The sequence below is a fragment of the Salvelinus alpinus genome, chromosome 36 (genome assembly GCF_045679555.1).
Source record: "Salvelinus alpinus chromosome 36, SLU_Salpinus.1, whole genome shotgun sequence".
NCBI classification, from domain to species: Eukaryota; Metazoa; Chordata; class Actinopteri; order Salmoniformes; family Salmonidae; genus Salvelinus; species Salvelinus alpinus.
Genome location: NC_092121.1, coordinates 13,346,155 through 13,370,532, shown reverse-complemented (window position 1 = coordinate 13,370,532; position 24,378 = coordinate 13,346,155). Strand labels below are relative to the sequence as shown.

The 24,378-nt window shown below is 42.3% G+C and overlaps 2 protein-coding genes and 1 non-coding gene across 12 annotated transcripts; all 3 read left to right on the top strand.

Moving 5' to 3' along the window:
- The first annotated feature begins 1,369 nt into the window (after positions 1 to 1,369).
- On the top strand, positions 1,370 to 11,588 carry LOC139564928 (PRKCA-binding protein-like). Of its 10 annotated transcripts, none has more exons than XM_071384844.1 (14): positions 1,377 to 1,561; positions 2,201 to 2,250; positions 2,341 to 2,410; positions 4,032 to 4,143; positions 4,374 to 4,502; positions 5,496 to 5,562; positions 6,164 to 6,253; positions 6,787 to 6,840; positions 6,935 to 6,997; positions 7,199 to 7,332; positions 9,134 to 9,226; positions 9,354 to 9,404; positions 9,531 to 9,675; positions 10,239 to 11,588. In XM_071384844.1, the coding sequence occupies exons 3-14, from the start codon at positions 2,370 to 2,372 to the stop codon at positions 10,499 to 10,501; spliced, it is 1,242 nt and encodes a 413-aa protein (XP_071240945.1). In that variant the 5' UTR covers positions 1,377 to 1,561; positions 2,201 to 2,250; positions 2,341 to 2,369; the 3' UTR covers positions 10,502 to 11,588. The 10 variants fall into 10 exon arrangements, with proteins under 10 accessions (XP_071240949.1, XP_071240945.1, XP_071240953.1 ...); XM_071384852.1 differs by having other exon boundaries at positions 2,341 to 2,414; XM_071384845.1 differs by lacking the exon at positions 1,377 to 1,561 and adding an exon at positions 1,594 to 2,059.
- Positions 11,589 to 15,789: 4,201 nt separating this feature from the next.
- Positions 15,790 to 15,862, top strand: trnar-ccu (transfer RNA arginine (anticodon CCU)). Its single transcript has one exon. It is a non-coding gene; the product is annotated as a tRNA-Arg (tRNA).
- A 1,910-nt stretch (positions 15,863 to 17,772) lies between these two features.
- plbd1a (phospholipase B domain containing 1a) lies at positions 17,773 to 23,007 on the top strand. Its single transcript, XM_071384536.1, has 11 exons — positions 17,773 to 18,008; positions 19,618 to 19,840; positions 19,923 to 20,006; positions 20,122 to 20,263; positions 20,366 to 20,506; positions 20,693 to 20,837; positions 21,072 to 21,272; positions 21,384 to 21,524; positions 21,635 to 21,820; positions 21,964 to 22,070; positions 22,158 to 23,007. The coding sequence occupies exons 1-11, from the start codon at positions 17,948 to 17,950 to the stop codon at positions 22,332 to 22,334; spliced, it is 1,608 nt and encodes a 535-aa protein (XP_071240637.1). The 5' UTR covers positions 17,773 to 17,947; the 3' UTR covers positions 22,335 to 23,007.
- Positions 23,008 to 24,378: the final 1,371 nt, after the last annotated feature.

Here is a 24,378-nt window from a genome sequence, read left to right as displayed (position 1 = left end):
ACTTACCATCGGCATTGCCATGTTGTCACTGGTGGTGAAAGCGGCCCTGAATGTGGTTTGAGATGCAAGACGGACTGGGATCGGACAAGATAACCTTATTTCCTGAGATACAGAGAGTAGAATGTTAGTTGCAAGTTTGAACTATCCTTTTATGTGCGCAACCCTCCTCACACAGGTCACTCACTGATTAGCATGATAATGAGGCATGCTTAATGATGATTCAATAAAAACCATAAAATTATTCTCTTACTCACACCCTGATACTAGGTTATGAGAAGAAGCTTGGTGGCAGACTGGCAGTGAAGATAGTTGCCTACTAAACTGATGCTTTTACTCACATTGAAAAGCCTGATCTTTGATCAAAGTCAGTCTGATCAGTAATCAACTGTGCAGTGCTGCACTGTATATTATAAACTGGGTGGTTTGAGCCCTGAGTGCTGATTGGCTGACAGCCACTAGTGGTGCTGTATTGACAGTGTTTAAAGTAAATGACTGTCCAGTGAAAAATCTTACTTTTAAAAGCTCATGTTGTGTTAACTCATACCCAAATAATGTTATCAACTCATCTTTTACTCATATTTTGTTATCAAAGCATACATTTCAGAACAAAACCACACTTCAAACCCCACCTTAAAGTTGTATCTCAAAGTTGTATCTCCTCATATAACATGATGTCACGTTTTTGGCCGAGACGTTTAAGTCGTTTACTTGTCATTAATATTTTTAATTACTGGTATACGCCCACAGCATTCTGTTGTTGGGGTACGCTCACACCATTCAAACACAGAAAAGCTGCTTTTTAACATAAATTTAAAACATTTAAGGTAAGAACTATTTAACTAATATTGTAATTAATTATAGGTCATATTTAATAGAAATCTGGAAGCACTGGACAGTTAAAGTGCATGATCTGCCCTTAACAAATACAACAATGAATAGATTTTATGAATCAACAGTATATTCAGATATATGTGCTGGGAAAGTGTGACTACGTCCCTAGCCTATCAACCTTTTTAGTCTTTGAATGGTCTTCCAAGTGCAAAACACACAAAAACGCTATTGAAAATATTCTATAAAAGGCATCAGGTAGAATAAGTAGACGAATCCACAAATACAATTTTATACATATCTTAAATGACAGCGTTTTCATGAATTTTATTATATAATATTGAAATCCAGTCCAAAACAGTATGGTCCTTGCTATCTGGAATCCTTGGGACCTCTCAACCCCATTGAAGTAGAAATGTTAAATGGTTAAGGTAAGGGTTATGGTTAGGGTAGGGGTTAAGGTAAGGGTGGGACGTCCCAAAATCCAGGATAGCGCTGACCATCTCTATGAGGAGAAGGGAAAAAGAATCAATGACAGTTTCCGCCAAATTCCGGGAAGTGACGAGACATGTAAACAGAATCTTCCTTTTGACAGATGAATAACCCGTGAAGTGGTCCGAAGAAATACTAAATTATCTAAAATAAAATGTACATTTAAAGAAACATTCCCCAGGGGCATGAGATAAACGTTTGTGTTAAGATAACAACGCGCGTGTCATTAACTGTGTCGGAGGTAAATAGCTGGCCAGTGGCCACCTTTCTTTTTTATCATGCTCATTTGCAATACACATACTGCTGACAGCTGCCAACATTGGGTAGCCTAGCAAGCAAGTAAGCTAACCATTATTTAGGGAGGTAGCTTGCTACTAACGTTGCCAGTTTTTTTGTTGTTGCTTTCATTACAAAAGTACATGTTTGCAACATAACCTCCCGAGTGGTGCAGCGGTCCAAGGCACTGCATCGCAGTGCTAGAGGCGTCACTACAGACCCTGGTTCGATTCCAGGCTGTATCACAACCGGCCGTGATTGGGAGTCCCATAGGGCGGCATACAATTGGCCCAGCGTTGTCCGGGTTAGGGTTTGGACGGGGTAGGCCGTAATTGTAAATAAGAACTTGTTCTTAACTAACTTGCCTGGTTAAATAAAAGCCTAGCTAGGCTTGAACCAGGACCGACTAGCTGTGCTTGAGGAGACGAGGATCTCGTCATATTCATCGTCTACTAAAGCCCAGGTACTGGTTCAAGCTAGGCTCAGCTATCTACCAGCTGTGATGGCTTCATCATTAACTGACAGCAGCTAGCGAATTCCCATTTATTTCCAGCAAATAAAGGAAAGCTTTCAAGTTATTTGTTGCCCACATATTCTGTTACAGTTACTGTGTCAGCATTGGCAACCGTAACCAGTGATGGAATTTTGTGTGAGGTAACTAGTTAACTTATTTTTTTTATGTCTTTATAGACATAGCTACTGCTTGACTAAGATTAATCAATGCCATTCTTGTTTTCCTCTTAGCCAGATTATACAGGATAAACAGTCCTGGAATGTTCACAGACATGGACTATGAGTTGGAGGAGGACAAACTGTAAGTAAGTCTGATTTGCATCCTTTTCATGTTCTACATGTAAAAAAAGTGAAAACAGGTTTTTAGAAATGTTTGCAAATGTATTTATAAAAAAACAAAACAGAAATACCTTATTTACATAAGTATTCAGACCCTTTGCCATGAGACTCGAAATTGAGCTCGGGTACATCTTGCTTCCAGTGATCATCCTTGAGATGTTTCTACAACTTGATTGGAGTCCACCTGTGGTAAATTCAATTGATTGGACATAATTTGGAAAGGCACACACTTGTGTATATATAAGGTTCCACAGTTGACAGTGCATGGCTGAGCAAAGACCAAGCCATGAGGTTGAAGGAATTGTCCGTAGAGCTTCGAGACAGGATTCTGTCAAGACAGAGTTCTGGGGAAGGGTACCAGAACATTTCTGCAGCATTGAAGGTCCCCAAGAACAGTAGCCTCCATCATGCTTATATGGAAGAAGTTTGGAACCACCAAGACTCTTCCTAGAGCTGGCTGCCTGGCCAAACTGACCAAGAACCCGACGGTCACTCTGACAGAGCTCCAGAGTTCCTCTTTGGAGATGGGAGAACCTTCCAGAAGGACAACCATCTCTGCAGCACTTCACCAATCAGGCTTTTATGCTAGAGTGGCTTGACTGAAGCCATTCCTCCAGTAAAAGGCACATGACAGTCCTCTTGGAGTTTGCCAAAAGGCACCTAAAGGACTCTGACCATGAGGAACGAGATTCTCTAGTCTGATGAAACCAATATTGAACTCTTTGGCCTGAATGCCAAGCATCACATCTGGGGGGAACCAGGCACCGCTCATCACCTGGCCAATACCATCCCTATGGTGAAGCATGGTGGTGGCAGCATCATGCTTTGGGGATGTTTTTCAGTAGCAGGGACTGGGAGACTAGTCAGGATCAAGGGAAAGATGAACGGAGCAAAGTACAGTGAGATCCTTGATGAAAACCTGCTCTAGAGCGCTCAGGACCTCCGACTCGAGCAAAGGTTCACATTGACAACAATGACCCAAAGCACACAGCCAAGACAACGCAGGAGTGGCTTCGGGACAAGTCTCTGAATGTCCTTGAGTGGCCAAGCCAGAGCCCGGACTTGAACCTGATCAAACATCTCTGGAGAGACCTGAAAATAGCTGTGCAGCAACACTCCCCATCCAACCTGACAGAGCTTGAGGGGATCTACAGACTAGAATGGGAGAGACTCCCCAAATACAGGTGTGCCAAGCTTGTAGCGTTATACCCAAGAAGACTTGAGGCTGTAATCGCTGCTAAAGGTGCTTCATCAAAGTACTGAGTAAAGGGTCTGAATACTTATGTAAAGGTAATATTTTCAGGGGGGGTTTATTATACATTTGCAAAATTTCTAATAACCTGACTTTGCTTTGCCATTATGGAGGTATTGTGTGCAGATTGATGAAGGGAAAAAACTATTTAATCAATTTTAGAATAAGCCTGTAACGTAACAAAATGTGGAAAAAGTGAAGGGGTCTGACTACTTTCCAATTGCACTGTACATCTCATCTAATTGGCTTTGACAGCGCTTGCTTTCCCAAATCATATTGTAGAGACTAGACAGACAATGTATTAAAAGAATCTCCAATTATTCTTTAACAGGGGGATCCCTACAGTCCCTGGGACTTTATCCCTAAAGAAGGATGCTCAGAACCTGATAGGGATCAGCATCGGGGGAGGGGCGCAGTACTGTCCCTGTCTTTACATTGTACAGGTATTATGTACCTCTATACTGTACCTCAGTCCATTAGAGTGGTTGTGTTTGGTTCAGTAGCTATGTATCCAGAGTGTTAACTAAATCAGAAACATTAGATTATAGATGCATTGTATAAACCATTTTCTTGAACTTTCTTAAAGCAATTTGTTTTAAGGCTCTGAGCTCTTATGGCTTGGTTTTTGTCAGTGTTGGATATATTCTTTCCCTGTAACTGGGATCTCTGTCAGGTCTTTGACAACACCCCTGCTGCTCTGGAGGGGACTCTGGCGGCTGGCGACGAGATCACAGGAGTGAACGGCAAACCTGTGAAGGGCAAGACAAAGGTGGAGGTGGCAAAGATGATTCAGGCTGTCCAGGTACAATAAGAAGGCTTGGAACGACTTTTCAATCAATTTTGGTTTGATACTACAAAAGGCTACAAACCAGTTAGTGTATTTCCTATAGTTATTTTTTGATAGCCACACAACCCAAACCATGTACCAACACTGACAAGACTAACACTTACCAGTTGATAAAAATAGAAAGTCCAAAGCCACAGTATTTAATTCTGGATTCAGTGTTTTTTAGCAGTAAATTACCAGTCAGTCTGAAAAGGGCTGCGGTCACTATTAGACGTTAAATAATAGGGACACCTCAGATCGCTCAGCGGAGCTAGTGAGAACAGGACGATAGCCAGGAGTTTGGGCCCTCACATCACCAGTGTGGAGTGGCAATGTTGTTTTTAAATCCATTGGGATGACACAGGAAGCTATGCGAGTTCAATGACTACCCCACCATGGTCTGTGCTCAGGATTTGAGAGATGGGGAGAGATGCTCCACTGTCTGTATAAAGGATTAGTATGTGCCATTGTTGCCCTTAGGCTTTGCTGACTCTTTCATTTTTTTGCATGCTATGCCCACTGAGTTGAAATTGTCACAGTGGTATTTATTGATATTACTTGCACACTTTGTGCAGTTTTATCAGAGGATCTGTAATTATTATGTTTCTACACTTGCAGAAGCACCTTTGTTTGGCTTAAATACTGCTATATTGTCCTTCATGATTTTCAGTTGAAATTAGTTAGACACACTTTGTACACATGGATTGTTTGGCAATACCTGGTTGACTATAACCTGCCTGTAACGCTAGTCCTCAGACTAACCAGGGGACAAAGCCAATGTCAGGTTAGGTAGATCTATCAATACTGTATTGCCTGGGGGAACCCCATAGGCTATATATTTTAGTTTGAGTAATATGACCCCTGGGGGAAGTGTCGATGTGGATTTGCGTCATGGTTTTTATTATACTGAGGTGGTGTTTGAGTTACTGTCTTCCTGATCTCTTCCATGCATTCCTCTTGTCTTTGCAGGGAGAAGCAACAATCCACTACAACAAGCTGCAGGCTGACCCCAAACAGGGGAAGTCACTGGACATAGGTAACAGTCGCAGAATACATCTCTAAAATATACAGGTAATTGACAAAATAATGGAAACACCAACATAGTGTCTTAACAGGACGTTGGGCCACTACGAACCGCTAGAACAGATTCAATGCTCCTTGGTATAGATTCTACAAGTGTATGGAACTCTATTGGAGGGATGCGACACCATTCTTCCACAAGAAAATCTGTGTTTTGTTGATGGTGGTGGAAAACGCTGTCTCAGGCGCCACTCCAGAATCTCCCATAAGTATCTCCCAGTCTCCCATGGGGTTGAGATCGGGTGACTGGCACGGCCGTAGCATATCATGAAAGATCAGCAAATTGAGCAGTCTTCGTCACTGAAGCTCTTGTCAAACTTGCCCCAACAATCATCCCTCTTGCAAAGTCACTATGATATCTTCTTCTAGCCATGGTAGCCAAAATACTGGGCAACTTCAATATACAGTACATTGTATCCCTCATTTACTCAAGTGTTTCCTTTATGTTGGCAGTTTCCTATATATGGGTAGAGTACCATTCTTACTCACCAGACAGACAGATGCTACCATCATAGTATGTTTTTACATTGTGGTGTGTGTTATCTGGTGTGTTTTAGTGCTGAAGAAGGTGAAGCACCGCCTGGTGGAGAACATGAGCTCTGGTACAGCTGACGCTCTGGGGCTCAGCAGAGCCATACTCTGCAATGGTGAGACTGGGACAAAACACGCTGTCCATCCGTCTGGCCATGTTATAGATTTCTATTATTTCTGACTCTACTTTCTTCATTGCATACACCTTAAGCCAATTACAGTCAATTGAAGCCAATTTAGTTGGCATCATCCCTAAGATACTGACCCTGTCTGAATAACCATACTAGCGCGTACTACATACTTAAACTGCATACTCATTCCGGTATTTGATCTCGTAGAATTCACTTGTGTATTCTGACTCACGTGTTTGACAAAAGCTGATAATCAGATAAATTGACGCGCAGTACCAAAATGAACAAATGACGGGAGTCAACGCAATCACGCATTAGCTGTCTCATTCGGAGTACTATTTAAAAAATGTCACTTAGTATCTGAAAAAAAGTTATATCTAGTATGCTAGTATGGGTATTCGGAAACGGCCACTGCATAAGCTCTGTGCCATCTCATGATGACTGATATCATCTGGACCGGAGAGGGGCACTATGCTACTACTGTAAGGGTCCTCATACTAGGCCCTTTTCTTTTTCAGATGGGCTGGTGAAGAGACTGGAGGAGTTGGAGAAAACAGCAGAGCTGTACAAAGGTATTTTTTAAATGATTGTAATGTTATTATGTGTGACATTCTTCATACGTTCTCCCCTCTTCATGCACCACTGTCCTTGTTTGTCTCTTTACAGGCCTGATGGAGCACACGAAGAGACTGCTCAGAGCCTTCTTTGAACTCTCTCAGACACACAGAGGTGAGTTACCACGCCTTGAAACTACACAAACATTATATTAAACTACAGATCTAGACACAATATAACCATGTACTATGATCATACTCAAGCTCCCTCACACTGAAAGTGAACAGGTTTGTATTTACAGTAATGTGTTGCATGCCATGAGACTGGATGATGTTTGATTGTTCCACTCTCTCCCTCTGCCTGGACGACCCTCAGCGTTTGGGGATGTGTTCTCTGTGATCGGGGTACGGGAGCCTCAGGCTGCAGCCAGTGAGGCCTTTGTGAAGTTTGCTGAGGCCCATCGCAACATGGAGAAGTACGGTATCCAGCTGCTAAAGACCATCAAGCCAGTGAGTAGTAGAAGACATTAACAAACAGTCAAATCAATACACAAACCATTAACAGGATTCATATGCCAACACCCCAACAAGCTTGCATTCACTCCTGCATATACCTAGATTAGATAACTTACATCCCCACACATCCATATACAGTGGGGAGAACAAGTATTTGATACACTGCCGATTTTGCAGGTTTTCCTACTTACAAAGCATGTAGAGGTCTGTCATTTTTATCATAGGTACACTTCAACTGTGAGAGACGGAATCTAAAACAAAAATCCCGAAAATCACATTGTATGATTTTTAAGTAATTAATTAGCATTTTATTGCAAGACATAAGTATTTGATACATCAGAAAGGCAGAACTTAATATTTGGTACTGAATCCTTTGTTTGCAATTACAGAGATCATACGTTTCCTGTAGTTCTTGACCAGGTTTGCACACACTGCAGCAGGGATTTTGGCCCACTCCTCCATACAGACCTTCTCCAGATCCTTCAGGTTTCGGGGCTGTCGCTGGGCAATACGGACTTTCAGCTCCCTCCAAAGATTTTCTAATGGGTTCAGGTCTGGAGACTGGCTAGGCCACTCCAGGACCTTGAGATACTTCTTACGGAGCCACTCCTTAGTTGCCCTGGCTGTGTGTTTCGGGTCGTTGTCATGCTGGAAGACCCAGCCACGACCCATCATCAATGCTCTTACTGAGGGAAGGAGGTTGTTGGCTAAGATCTCGCAATACATGGCCCCATCCATCCTCCCCTCAATACGGTGCAGTCGTCCTGTCCCCTTTGCAGAAAAGCATCCCCAAAGAATGATGTTTCCACCTCCATGCTTCACGGTTGGGATGGTGTTCTTGGGGTTGTACTCATCCTTCTTCTTCCTCCAAACACGGCGAGTGGAGTTTAGACCAAAAAGCTCTATTTTTGAATCATCAGACCACATGACCTTCTCCCATTCCTCCTCTGGATCATCCAGATGGTCATTGGCAAACTTCAGACGGGCCTGGACATGCGCCTGCTTGAGCAGGGGGACCTTGTGTGCGCTGCAGGATTTTAATCCATGACGGCGTAGTGTGTTACTAATGGTTTTCTTTGAGACTGTGGTCCCAGCTCTCTTCAGGTCATTGACCAGGTCCTGCCGTGTAGTTCTGGGCTGATCCCTCACCTTCCTCATGATCATTGATGCCCCACGAGGTGAGATCTTGCATGGAGCCCCAGACCGAGGGTGATTGACCGTCATCTTGAACTTCTTCCATTTTCTAATAATTGCGCCAACAGTTGTTGCCTTCTCACCAAGCTGCTTGCCTATTGTCCTGTAGCCCATCCCAGCCTTGTGCAGGTCTACAATTGTATCCCTGATGTCCTTACACAGCTCTCTGGTCTTGGCTATTGTGGAGAGGTTGGAGTCTGTTTGATTGAATGTGTGGACAGGTGTCTTTTATACAGGTAACGAGTTCAAACAAGTGCAGTTAATACAGGTAATGAGTGGAGAACAGGAGGGCTTCTTAAAGAAAAACTAACAGGTCTGTGAGAGCCGGAATTCTTACTGGTTGGTAGGTGATCAAATACTTATGTCATGCAATAAAATGCAAATTAATTACTTAAAAATCATACAATGTGATTTTCAAGATTTTTGTTTTAGATTCCGTCTCTCACAGTTGAAGTGTACCTATGATAAAAATGACAGACCTCTACATGCTTTGTAAGTAGGAAAACCTGCAAAATCGGCAGTGTATCAAATACTTGTTCTCCCCACTGTATATATTGGGAATCAATTAATCATGTTCATCTCTCTGTCTCCTGTTTTGTAGATGCTCCATGACCTGAACACCTACCTTCATAAGGCAATACCAGACACCAAGCTCACCATCCGCAAATACCTGGACGTCAAATTTGAGTACTTGGTAAGAGCAGACCCCTTATTCAAAATGTCAACATTGATCAACTAAAAACAGGGTCTAAACTGAACCGAAGCGTTTATTTCTAATGTGTTAGTCATTGGCGTAAAAGTTAATCCATTTTGTGTTCCAGTCTTACTGTCTGAAAGTGAAGGAGATGGACGATGAAGAGTACAGCTGCATTGTGAGTACCTTACCTTACTTCCTATGCCTGTAGTCCATACAGAAACACTGATATCATTGAGTAACAAAGTGGATCTATGTAGCGTGTTTAATTTAGTTTTTCTTATATACCTGTGTGTTTCCTTAGGCGATGGGAGAGCCTATGTATCGCGTCGGCACCGGGAACTACGAGTACCGGCTTGTGCTGCGGTGTCGACAGGAGGCCCGTGCTCGGTTCGCCAAGATGAGAAAGGATGTGCTGGAGAAGATTGAGCTACTGGACCAGAAACATGGTTTGTTCTCTCTCTGTGTCTGTCTACCTAGGAGAATCATCCTCTCCATTAACGCTCTGTCCAGCTACCTGTAATAAGTGGAGTATCTCTCCAAACAGTCTCTCTCTGTTTGCCCATTACTAATGGATATAAAAGCCTTCCCACTGGGCAAAAACTGGATATGTCAATGTTGTATCCACGTGGAAAACTGATTGGATTTGCAAAATCATCAACGCAAGGGAATTTTGTATTATTTTTCACCCAACTTTTCATAATAATTATTTTAGATTTTATGTTGAATTCAAGTTAGTTGAAACCTCAATCAAATGTAAATCAAAACTAGACGTTGAACTGACATCTGTGCCCAGCGGGTAAATTTTATCCAATGTATGATCAGACCCTCTCTCCCTGCTTCACGATATACTAATGTATCAGGCTGAGCATTTCTCGGCACAGATGGCCTACTAATTGTAAACAACTCTTTCTTTGACCTCTGCACTGCTAGGAAACACCAGATCTGTCTAAAGTGTGGTATTAAGGTAGGGTGCGTGTTTACATCCTTCTCCCTTCCTGCTTCCCTTCAGTCCAGGACATCGTGTTCCAGCTGCAGCGTTTTGTGTCAGGCATGTCGCGCTACTACGACGAGTGCTACGCCGTGCTGAAGGAGGCTGACGTCTTCCCCATCGAGGTGGACCTCTCCCGCACAATGATCAACTACGGCAGCCAGTCACGCTCCTTCACCGAAGAAGAGGAAGAGGAGGAGGAGGGAGGAGGAAGTGAAGAACAGGATGGGGGTGCTGGCAAGCAGGCTGAGAACGGTGCTGAAAAACTGATTGATGATTATTGAGAGTTTATATGATTGTTTTCTGTAGCAAAATTCCACCTATGTCTATCAACTGCCACTCACTTTGCATTTATTTAGCAATGATTAGTTAAATATGTGGAAATGGTCAGCAAAGTCTTCACACTGGAAAATACTACTGTGAATTGCTGCTATTCAACTGTACTGGAACTAACTATTGCAACCTACTGTAACCAATACCATTTCCACAACTGACAGCCATCACTGTAACCAACTTTGTGGGGCTTGAATCGATTTCTCAACGGCTGGCCACAGACCAAAATAGGACTCATTTTCCATTGACACAAGCCCTGATGTTACAAGTTTAACAGTTCCACTCAATATTTTGAATTCTATCTGCACTAAACCACATGACATTTGAATGGGGTAGCTGAACATAGTAGTGAGGTACAAATCACTTGTAAAGGATGAGTGTGTAATGGCAAGGTTTGGCCCAAACAGCATTTTAAACTGTATGAAGGAACCTCGGTCAAATTAAATTTTATAATTCCACAGTGTGTTGTTTTGTTACTTGTCTTTTTCTTTCAATGTTAAGGGTTTCTCTGTCTCGCTGCTGCACCCGATGCTAGATTCTCAGCCCCACTACAGTTTAATAATCATAAAACAAGTGCAGTAGAGGGCTGTGTTCTTTCAAATTGGAATGTATTTAATCAAAGGGACCTTTGTCTTATGTTTTGATTTGTCAACTACTGAAACTATTGATTTTGTGCTGAAGCTTTAATCTGGTTACATTGCTACTCTCGTTCAGTTCCACAAACAAAGTGAACCTTGAACATTATACCAATTTGATATGTGTAAATTGTGTTTTTATTTTCCTCTATGCTTCATGTATTATTCAAATATGTATCCATTGTGAAAACCATGGGCTCAAAAGGGATTTACAATATAAGGAACATTGCTGGAGCTTCCAGAATGTCTTATTTTATTTAGATATTGAATATTTTTATTTCCTATGTGTGTTTTAATCTTGTGTTGAGCTCTTCTGTGTTTGTCTTTATGTTACATGTTGTGTAGGTAAAAGAAGGATTCATTAATTATTCAGATTTAATTAAAGTTGTTTCTGCAAAAAAAATATTTGGTAACCATTCTGTGTGTTATTAAGATGGATTGTTTGGATCACATGTTTACATGTGACATTCTTCGCACGCTTTGAGGATAACACAGTGCCACCGACGCAGCCTGCTACCAAGGACTGTGGGCTCTCCTTCTCCGTGGCCAACGTGAGCAAAACACTTACAGTGGCTTGTGAAAGTATTCACCTCCTTGGCATTTTTCCTATTTTGTTGCCTTACAACCTGGAATTAAATTAGATTGTATCATTTGACTTACGCAACATGCCTACCACTTTGAAGATGCAAAATATTTTATACTGTGAAACAAACAAGACAAAGAATCAGAAAATTTGAGCATGCATAACTATTCACCCCCCCAAAGTCAATACTTTGTAGAGCCACCTTTTGCAGCAATTACAGCTGCAAGTTTCTTGGGGTATGTCTCTATAAGCTTGGCACATCTAGCCACTGGGATTTTTGCCCATTCTTCAAGAAAAAACTGCTCCAGCTCCTTCAAGTTGGATGGATTCCGCTGGTATACAGCAATCTTTAAGTCATACTACACATTCTCAATTGGATTGAGGTCTGGGCTTTGACTAGGCCATTCAAGCCATTTAAATGTTTCCCCTTAAACCACTCGAATGTTGCTTTAGCAGTATGCTTAGGGTCATTGTCCTGCTGAAAGGTGAACCTCCGTCCCAGTCTCAAATCTCTGGAAGACTGAAACAGGTTTCCCACAAGAATTTCCCTGTATTTAGCACCGTCCATCATTCCTTCAATTCTGACCAGTTACCCAGTCCCTGCCGATGAAAGACATCCCCACAGTATGATGCTGCCACCACCATGCTTCACTGTGGGGATGTTGTTCTCGGGGTGATGAGAGGTGTTGGGTTTGCGCCAGACATAGTGTTTTCCTTGATGGCCAAAAAGCTAAATTGTAGTCTAATCTGACCAGAGTACCTCCTTCCATATGTTTGGAGAGTCTCCCACATGCCTTTTGGCAAACACCAAACATGGTTGCATATTTTTTTATTTAAGCAATGGCTTTTTTCTGGCCACTTCCATAAAGCCCAGCTCTGTGGAGTGTACGGCTTAAAGTGGTCCTATGGACAGACACTCCAATCTCCGCTGTGGAGCTTTGCAGCTCCTTCAGGGTTATCTTTGGTCTCTTTGTTGCCTCTGATTAATGCCCTCCTTGCCTGGTCCATAAGTTTTGGTGAGCGGCCCTCTCTTGGCAGGTTTGTTGTGGTGCCATATTCTTAAAAAATTTTAATAATGGATTTAATGGTGCTCCGCGGAATGTTCAACCCTGATCTGTACTTCTCCACAATATTGTCCCTGACCTGTTTGGAGAGCTCCTTGGTCTTCTTGGTGCCGCTTGCTTGGTGGTGTCCCTTGTTTAGTGGTGTTGCAGACTCTAGAGCCTTTCAGAACAAGTGTATATATACTGAGATCATGTGACAGATCATGTGACACTTAGATTGCACACAGGTGTACTTTATTTAACTAATTCTGTGACTTCTGAAGGTAATTGGTTGCACCAGATCTTATTTAGGGGCTTCATAGCAAAGGGGGTGAATACATATGCACGCACCAATTTTCAGTTTTTTATTTTTTATAATTTTTTTAAACAAGTAATTTTTTTCATTTCACCTCACCAATTTGGCTATTTTGTGTATGTCGATTACATGAAATCCAAATAAAAATCTATTTCAATTACAGGTTGTAATGCAAAAAAATAGGGAAAACGCCAAGGGGGATGAATACTTTTGCAAGGCACTGTAAACGTGTTAACCCTCGCAAGGCTGCTGGCCCAGACGGCATCCCTAACCGCATCCTCAGAGCATGTGCAGACCAGCTGCACTTCAATTTGCTTACCACCCCAATAGATCCACAGTTGATGCAATCACCATCACTCTGCCCTATCCCATCTGGACAAGGGGAATACCTATGTAAGAATGATGTTTATTAACTACAGCTCAGCATTCAACACCATAGTACCCTCCAAGCTCATCATTAAGCTCGAGGCCCTGGGTCTGGACTTTCTGACGGGCCGCCCACAGGTGGTGAAGGTAGGAAACATCACCTCCACTCCGCTGATCCTCAACACTGGGGCCCCACAAGGGTGTGTGCTCAGCCCATCAGCCCCTCAGCCCCTGTCAACTCCCTGTTCACCCATGACTGCGTGGCCAAGCACCCCTCGAACTCAATCACTGTGTTATTGACTTGTTTATTGTTTATGTAACGGATGTGAAATGGCTAGCTAGTTAGCGGTGGTGCGCGCTAATAGCGTTTCAATCGGTTACGTCACTCGCTTTGAGACCTTGAAGTAGTGGTTCCCCTTGCTCTGCAAGGGCCGCGGCAGAGCAAGGGGAGCCACTACTTCAAGGCCTCAAAGCGAGTGACGTAACCGATTGAAACGCTATTAGCGCGCACCACTGCTAACTAGCTAGCCATTTCACATCCGTTACACTATGTAACAGTTTAACTTTACGTCCGTCCCCTCGCCCATACCCGGGCGCGGACCAGGGACCCTCTGCAAACATCAACAACTGACACCCACGAAGCATCGTTACCCATCGCTCCACAAAGGCCGCGGCCTTTGCAGAGCAAGGGGAACCACTACTTCAAGGTCTCAAAGCGAGTGACGTAACCGATTGAAACGCTATTAGCGCGCACCACCGCTAACTAGCTAGCCATTTCACATCCTTTACACTCACCCCCCTTTCGACCTCCTCCTTTTCCGCAGCAACCAGTGATCCGGGTCAACAGCATCAATGTAACAGTTTAACTTTATGGCGTCCCCTCGCCCGAACCAGGGACCCTCTGCACACATCAACAACAGTCACCCACGAAGCATCGTTACCCATCGCTCCACAAAAGCCACGGCTCTTGGGGAACCACTACTTCAAGTCTCAGAGCACGTGACGTCACCGACTGAAAGGCTGCTAGCGCGCACCACCGCTACCTAGCTAGCCATTTCACATCGGTTACATTTACTCCATGTGTAACTCTGTGTTGTTGTCTGTTCACACTGCTATGCTTTATCTTGGCCAGGTCGCAGTTGTAAATGAGAACTTGTTCTCAACTAGCCTACCTGGTTAAATAAAGGTGAAATAAAAAAAAGTATAGAAAAAATCAAGTTTGCAGACAACACAACAGTAGTAGGCTTGATTACCAATGATGACGAGACAGCCTACAGGGAGGAGGTGAGGGCTCTGGGAGTGTGGTGCCTGGAAAACAACCTCTCACTCAACGTCAACAAAACAAAGGAGATGATCGTGGACTTCAGGAAACAGCAGAGGGTGCACCCCCTGTCTACATCGACGGGACCCTAGTGGAGAAGGTGGAAAGCTTCAATTTCCTTGGTGTACACATCACTGACAAACTGAAATGGACCGCCCGCACAGACAGTGTGGTAAAGGCGGCACAACAGAGCCTCTTCAACCCCAGGATGCTAAAGAAATCTGTCTTGTCACCTAAAACCCTCACAAACTTTTACAGATGCACAATTGAAAGCATCCTGTTGGGCTGTATCACCGCCTGGTACAGCAACTGCACCGCCCGCAACCGCAAGGCTCTCCAGAGGGTGGTGCGGTCTGCCCAACGCATTACCGGGGGTAATCTACCCGCCCTCCAGGACACCTACAGCACCCGATGTCACAGGAAGGCCAAAAAGAGCATCAAGGACATCAATTACCCGAGCCACTGCCTGTTCACCCTACTATCATCCAGAAGGCGAGGTCAGTACAGGTGCATCAAAGCTGGGACCGAGAGACTGAAAAACAGCTCCTATATCAAGGCCAGCCGACTGTTACATCACTAGCACACTAGAGGCTATTCTACAGTATCTTAGTCACTTAATAATGTCTGGCATTACTCATCTCATATGTATATACTCTTTTCTATCCTTCTACGGTATCTTAGTCACTTAATAATGTTTACATATCTTGCATTACTCATCTTATATGTATGTACTATATTCTATACTGTTCTACTGTATCTTAGTCCATTTTGCTCTGACATCGCTCGGCCATATATGTATATAGTATTAATTCATTCCTACTTAGAGTTGTGTGTATTGGGTATATGTTATGTAATTTGTTAAATATATATATTTGTTGTTTAGAGCTAGAAGCACAAACATTTCGCTACACCCGCAATAGCATCTGCTTATCACGTACATTTAAAATAACACCTCCCCGCCCATGGTTCGCGTGCGCCCCAGTGGCCTAATGGATAAGGCACTGGCCTCCTAAGCCAGGGATTGTGGGTTCGAGTCCCATCTGGGGTGGACTGTTTTTTGCGTCAAATTTCATTTTCATTCATTGGAGTTCTTTTTTAATTTATTTCACCTTTATTTGACCAGGTAGGCCAGTTGAGAACAACTGCGACCTGGCCAAGATAAAGCAAAACAGTGCGACAAAAACAACAACACAGAGTTACACATAAACAAACGTACAGTCAATAACACAATAATAAAGTTATGATTCGATCATTAATCGTATTCTGGATGATGTATTTGGTAACGTATGTACATATATTGTAATGACTTCGTGGAGTATACTTGTTTGACTTTGTAGGCTGATACAATGGGATCTTGCATCTGGTGAGAAATCCAAGACGGAGGGTAACCAATCGAGATAAATTCACGTGTGTGTCATGAACAACATTCCCGAGAGCAGCAATAGTGGAATCGGCAGGTTCGTCTTTGAAATAAAAGTCCGTCATTGTAACGGATGCAAACGGATAAAAATACTGAAAACATGCCACAATTGGACTAGATAATGCTACACACAGTTGGAATGTTGTTATATAAATTCAACAAAACAATTATTTGTTAATTTGAAGAAGAAAAAAAATAAATTGGGATATATTTGAAATTAGAATTGGATTGAAGGCATAAATACAGTTTATTACTTTTAGACTTTTACTCAAGTAGAATTTTACTGGGTGACGTTCACTTTTACTTGAGTAACTTTCTATTAAGGTATCTATACTTTTACTCAAGTATCACAATTGGGTACTTTTTCCACCACTGCTGTACAGCCTAACCTATGGATTGTGCACCCAGACATGGGGTATCAGCCTACTCAGTGAAACTCACAGAACGCAACTGTGAAGAGTTTACACACCAAAAATATACACAGTAGGCTGAATAGCGTGGTGAATTCCCACAGTCAAAGTCCTGCAATAAGAGCTAAGACGCTAATATTTGTGTAAACTCAACAAACAAAATAAAATATATATATTTGTTGTTTTTATTTAACCTTTATTTAACTATAGTTGTGTTCTGTGAGTGTCACTGAGTAGGCCGATACCCCATTTCATGGGTGCACAATCCATAGGTTAGGCTGTACAGCAGTGGTGGAAAAAGTACCCAATTGTGATACTTGAGTAAAAGTATAGATACCTTAATAGAAAGTTACTCAAGTAAAAGTGAACGTCACCCAGTAAAATTCTACTTGAGTAAAAGTCTAAAAGTATTTGGTTCTAAATATACTTAAGTATCAAAAGTTGTATCAAAAATAAAAGTAGAAATAATTTGAAATTCCTCATATTATGCAAAGCAGACAGCACCATTTTCTTGTTTAAAAAATGTACGGATAGCCAGGGGCACACTCCAACACTCAGACATAATTTATAAATTATGCATTTGTGTTTAGTGAGTCCGCCAGAACAGAGAAAGTAGAGATGACCATGTGTTGTCTTCATAAGTGCGTGAATTGGACCATTTTCCTGTCCCGCTAAGCATTCAAAATGTAACTAGTACTTTTGGGTGTCAGGGGAAATGTATCGAGTAAAGAATACATAATTTTCTTTAGTAATGTAGTAAAGTAAAAGTTGTAAAAAATATGAATAGTGAAGTAAAGTACAGATATCCCAAAAACTACTTAAAGTAGTACTTTAAAGTATTTTTACTTAAGTACTTTACACCACTGCTGTACAGTGCATATAAGTATGACCCCAATGCAATTCTGAATTCAAATACATATGCAGTGAAATTTCAACTAACTTTTTTGTCAAATTAACGAATAATTGTCTTTTGTTGAATTTATAAAACAACATTCCAAACTTGTTTAGCACTATCTAATCCAATTGTGGTATGATTCCACTATTTTGATCCGTTTGCATCAGTTTCAATAGGGAACTTTTATTTTGAAGGCAAATAACTGATTCCACTATTGTTGCTCATGCTAATGTTGTTCAAAACACGTTTGTGATAAATTCCCCACCGGCTCCACCAATAAGGAAACTATAAACTTGAACCAGACTTTCAGTTCCCTACTGTTTTTATTTTGTGAATAGTGTGATTTATTCAGGTAACATTCATATCTGTAAATCACGCATTTAAGATCTGTATTTACTTCGAACAGAAATGAAGAGGCTATGTCTTTTGTTTTTTTTCTATGTTGCTGCGACCTTCGCCAGTGCTGATGGTAGGTGATACATTGTAGCCGAAGTTATTTTGTGAACTGTATTTGGATACACAGCGAATGCGCTAATCAAAGCACAGCTCCAACAGCGGACCAAGCTTTAATGCAGTTGGAGTCTGATTTTAGGATACTACAGGGGTCTCTTTTACAGCTTAAACTTGTTTTAAACGCTAAGAAAACAAATGTCATGTTTTTTTCTAGGTCTAAACTCTCAGTTAGAAACACGTTTGTAATCACTAGCTTGGATGGTACTCAAATCAATAAGGTCTCTGCATATAAATACTTGGGGGTATGGTTAGATGATAGGCTTTCTTTTAAAAAACATGTTACTGAATTGGGAAAAGAGCTCAAATTCAAGATAGGATTCCTTTACAGAAACAGGGCTTGTCTGTCCTCTGTAAATAGGAAAAAAATTGTGCAGGCTACTTTTATGTCCGTTTTAGATTATGGTGATATTATCTATATGCATGCATCGGCAAACACATTAAAACCACTGGATGCTATTTACCATTGTGCACTCAGGTTTATCACGGGTGATAATTACAGAACTCATCACTGTATCCTATATCAACATGAGGGTTGGGTCTCTCTATCTGTGAGGCGAGAGCAACATGCTCTCTTGTTTATTTATAAAGCACTTCTTTTAAAACTACCTCCATATATATCATCATTAATTTCCACAAGATGTACTAATTTTAAAACCAGATCACAGATGTGGATTACATTAGAGACTCCTGCGGTCTCCACAGAGTTGGGTAGGACTGCCTTCAGTTCCTTTGCACCTTATTCATGGAACAAACTGCAGATCCAACTTAAGTTAGACACTCTGGTGTCCCTTGCCCATTTTAAAATGCTTATGGAGGATCAATATGATGTTGTCTGTGATTGTTTCTGTTGAATTGTGTATGTTTTGAAATGTTCTTGTCTGTATGTCTAAAACTGTACATGTCAACATGTTTACACAGGGCACAGCCGTAAAAGAGATCCAGGTCTCAGTCTGTTTTCCCTGTTAAAATAAAGATTAAAAAAATATATATATATATATATATTAAATAAAAAACAGTAAATTAATGCGATGGGTCACAATTTGTTTACCGACATAGAAGAAAGAGATTACATGTGGGCTAGACGAAATAGGCTGACATCTCAGATAGTGAAACTAACAGTGAAACGTGCAGGGTTGTACTGTGGTCGAGACAATTTGTTCCATTAAATGCAGAAATGAATCTATTTAAATCAACGATAAACCCAGGAAATTCCAAAGCTGACATCCTGTTTTTGTTCTGATTAATTTCATATTTTTTTGTAAGTTTTTGGCTATACTGCACAAATGGAGCTAGAAACATATTTTGTTGTAACTTTTTGGCTATACTGCACAAATGGAGCTAGAAACATATTTTGTTGTAACTTTTTGGCTATACTGCACAAATGGAGCTAGAAACATATTTTGTTGTAACTTTTTGGAGCTAGAAACATATTTTGCTGCACTTGCGATTAACATCTGTAGATCTGTGTACACGACCAATACATTTTTATTTGATCATGTCAATAGAAAAAAATACTCTGTAATGTTTCTGTTGAAAGTTGACATGTGTAATTGCCTGCTTTACAGAGATGAAAGCAGCCACAGTGTACTGGGATGCTACACATAAGACTGTACAACTGAGAGAAGGAGTGATAGAAAAAGAGGGGGATGCATATGGATACCTCAATGACAGCCTCTCTCAAACGGGCTGGAGTGTACTGGAGATCCGTGCAGGGTATGGGGAGACCCTTGAGCATGATGAGGTCACCTACTTCCTTGCGGGATACCTAGAGGGCTTCCTCACTGCACCGTAAGTGCCTTGGGCATTGTTGCATGTCAATTCAATTTCTGATCGACATTGTCATGTTTAATCTTATTTTGTTTTTCATCAGGCAAATGATTAGTCACTACGCCAACATGTATCCCCAGCTGATCAAGGACCCCAAAGTTTTAGGTCCAGTGGAGCGCTTCATGGTGTGAGTGTTTTTTGTTTTTTATCCTCAGGGATGATGGCCAATAACCATAGTGAAAAGCCAGGTCAGATCTGCATCCTGTCCTTTGAGGGTTTTGAAATGTGCTTGGCTCTATCAGGAAGCAGGACTCGTGGACCAGGGAGCAGGTGAAACTGAACAGGAGCACTGATCCTCTGTGGCACCACACTGGCTTCATAGTGGCCCAGATGGACGGACTTCAGGCGGGGGTCGCACACTGGGCCAAGAAACAAGGGAAAGAGGTGCGCTGATATCTAGGAATGGATCAATAGATTAATGGATCTTCATTCAGTGGCACAATGTGATCTCTAACCTCTTTCTGATTGGTGTCTCCCCCACTTTAGCCTCTGTCCCTGTTTGCTGTCCAGTTCCTGAATGCGGTGGGAGATCTGCTGGACCTGATTCCAGCCCTGGTCCCTGGCACTGAGCCTCCTCTCGGACATTTCAAATTACCCGGAATGGGCCACTGCTCTGCCCTCATTAAGGTTAGAGGTTATTCTGCTCTTGCTGTTGAGAGATTTATTCTGGACAGATCATTAGTGATATCAAATAGTGTGGATCTGTTCTTGACTTACATCAGTCTTGTGTAGAACTCAATATGGTTTTCCCTCTATTTAGTACAATCAATGTTTCTATAGCACTCAAAACCAGTCTCTCTCTCCCCCTTCTAGATGCTCCCTGGGTTTGAGAACCTGCTGTTTTCCCACTCTAGCTGGTATACATACGCTGCCACCATGCGCATCTACAAGCACTGGGACTTCCACCTCAGTGAGCCCCACACCGCCACGGGCAAGCTGTCCTTCAGCAGCTACCCAGGTAGGTACAGCAGCTACCCAGGTAGGTACAGCACCGTATAATGGCCGCTGTGACAGCATAAACACTACCCGTGGCTGAAGAGATACCTCAATATTTTGGAAGCGCTAGATGTAGCCCCTCTACATTTTCATATAAATGTGTATATTTTTGATTTATGAAAACTGTCAATGTTATTAACATGCTTCAGAATTCATCAGTACATAAACAGATACTGTGAGACCACCCTCTACACAGGCTTCCTGGTGTCTCTGGATGACTTCTACCTCCTGGGCAGTGGCCTGATGATGACCCAGACCACCAACAACATCTTCAACAAGTCCCTCTTCTCCCAGGTCACGCCCCACAGCCTGCTGGCCTGGCAGAGGGTGCGTCTGGCCCACACCCTGTCACACACTGGGGAGCAGTGGGCCAATACCTTCTCCAGATACAACTCTGGTGAGGGAGGTGGATGACGCATGAAATCTTGTCCTGGTTTATCCCTCTGATAAGGGTCTACAGTACAGAATGCATTTTTTTCACACTTATTCACTCTCCCTCCCTCTCTAGGCACCTATAACAACCAGTACATGATAGTGGACATGAGAAAAGTGACCCTGGGCCACAGTATAGAGGATGGGGCTCTGACAGTGGTGGAGCAGATTCCTGGCCTGGTAGAGTTCTCTGACCAAACTCGGGCCCTGCGCAGGGGTGAGGAACACGGATATAGTACTGCCAATAGATGCACATCTTAAGCATAAACTTAGCAGAGATAAAATCCCTGGAGGAGATAGTAATTGAGCAAGATCTTCCTTTCACAGGTTACTGGCCCTCGTATAACGTGCCTTTCCACCCAAAGATCTACACCCTGAGTGGCTATGGGAAGATGTGGGAGAAGTACGGGGAGGACTTCTCCTATGACCTCTGCCCCCGGGCCAAGATATTTCGTCGGGACCAGGCTGAGGTTAAGGACCTGGACTCCCTCAAACACATCATGAGATACAACGGTGCGCCTACGTTCCTTGCCTTTACCTTGGCCATTTCTTTTTACTCTGGTTAGCTTTTAGTTAGTTCCTTTAGTTAATTTCCTCCCGACATTCTCTCAGCTCTCGCTTTGAGTAGCTGTTAACCGTGTTCCTTTCTCTTTCAGACTACAAAAATGACCCCTACTCCAAGGGTGACCCATGCAAGTCCATCTGTTGCCGTAATGACCTGAGAGAGAAAGACCCCAGCCCAGGAGGATGCTATGACACCAAGGCAGAACTTTTACTAGCATTCATTCAGTTCGATCTCTAAATCTTTTAAGATCATGTAATAAACATCTCTCTCTGTCTCTCTCTGTAGGTGACTGATTTCCACATGGCGCAAGAGTTCAGAGCGGAGGCGGTGAACGGTCCCACGACGCAGGGTGACCTCCCTCCCTTCTCCTGGGAGAACTTCAATAGTACGGCTCACCAGGGTCTGCCAGACCACTACGACTTCCCCTTCATCAGCATGCAGCCTGCACTCTTCATGCCCTGAGAGAGGTGCCATAGGGGAGGAGGGAAAAGGTTGGAAGAGTTGCCTATGGGGTTAGGGTAATGGAGGAGGGAGGTTAATGCAGATAGACTTTAATACTATCATCTTTATTTACAGTCCAATATAGTAAATCAGCCTCGGGGAGAAATGCTGCAATAATGATCAAGCTTCAAGGAATTCTTATTTTATCTGTGTTTTGTCTATAGCCTACCTACTTTTTTTCTTCATGCACTCAGTTGACCTATGTCTTGGACATTGACTAAGAGTTGCTGCTGTACTGCTGTCATTTAGACATATTTTGAAAGATGCTGAATCAATGTAGAAAATTATTGAAGCCTGGTTTGTTCGGTGCCAAATACTATTTTTGTTTAAATTCAGGTCAATGACCTTAACCTAGATTAAAATTCAGTACCCTTTGTATTATAATCAAATCCTGACCCTGAAACTAATTACAATCATGTTGTCATATGTTGAATTCACTATATGATAATATCAATGCAATTCTCAGGGCTCATGTTTCATGTTTGTTGCATGGCCTGCTGCTACGGTGGGTGTTTCTATTTTTATACATGGAAGAATAATTTTGAACTTTGTACTTGTTTGATGTCTTGGAAAGCTGCACTTCAGAAATGTATTTTTTATGATCATTGTTAATAAATTTGAACAGTGCCCATAACTTTCATATGTTTATTCACTTTTATGTGCACCTTCAGCTGAACACATCTTAACCAGTCAAATGTGACTTTTTCTGGTTTAAGTTTGATCTCTCTCTCTCTCGGGACACATTGGTGATTCATCCTTTCCTACAAAAGGAAGAACTGAAACGTCTGTTGAGAGACTCCTCCCCTCCGTTGGCCTTTCTTTCCCCTCGTCTCTTTCTCTCTGTCTGGTCCAAATGGTTTCACTGTATGTTATTCTCTGGCTCACACACACACACACACACAGCTCCATGAGAACAGAGTGAGGCAGCAGGTTTCTCTAGTGTGGGTATTAATTACATGACCAGACATCGACATGGCAAAGAAGACCTGTAATCCGGGCACAACGTGGGACAAACTGCTCATCACCTGTATCCCCTTGACAAGGCCTCAGCCAAAGCCAGCCACAGGTGAGTTTCCCTGCTCTGGTTTGTCTAAGGGCTCTATTCAATCCATATCGGGGAAATTCAACATTACAGCGTGACTAGAATTTAAAGACAATGTTCCCACGTTAGCAGAGACTGCATTCACTGTAAACACTGCTGATGTCGGCGCAATAGGAAATGACCTTTACATTTCTACAGCGATACAGATTGAATAGAGCCCTCATCTTGGTTGTCCTCACTTATTGTCTGCAAGTTCTTATTTTAAAGGAAAATATTTATTTCACTGGCTTCTCTATAGTATGGCATTGATATGGAGCTATATATCCTCCCCATTGGCTTAGCGATGGATACAGCATAGTCATTGATACAGTATTATGGGGACTTTGTCATCCTTTTCCACCAGAATCCCCACCTGTAAAATGGAGTAGCGATGTTCCTCCCCAGTACAACCCAGCAGTGAGTCCAGCTGTCTGGATATCAGTGGTAGTCGTAGTGAACGGCTCCATCCTGGCAATGTTTCTATGGTTCATCATATACAAAATGCAGGCAAGGCGCAATCACACTGCAGGTAAGGAATGCCATTGAGGTTAATGGACAATGTGTATTTTTATCTGTTTCACAGCAAGTGTCTTGTTCAGTGCTTTCATTTGAGTGAAGTGGGGTTGAAGACAAATTAAGCATGAAGCTCCTCTAGTTTCTGTTCCCCTCTGATAGGCTCTCTGGGGACTGCCCTACTGTCTATTTTACTCTTAACACGCATCCGTTGGTTTTTGAGGACCAAAAAAGTATTCTTCACACCCAATGACCTCACACACTCATACTTACACACACACACACACACACAAATAAACACCCAAATGGCAACAGTTACTACTACATGTGAGTACACCACTGAATGGTAATGAGATTACTAGGTTAGCTCCATTACATACAGGGATACATGCCCTGAATACCAGCCCTCAT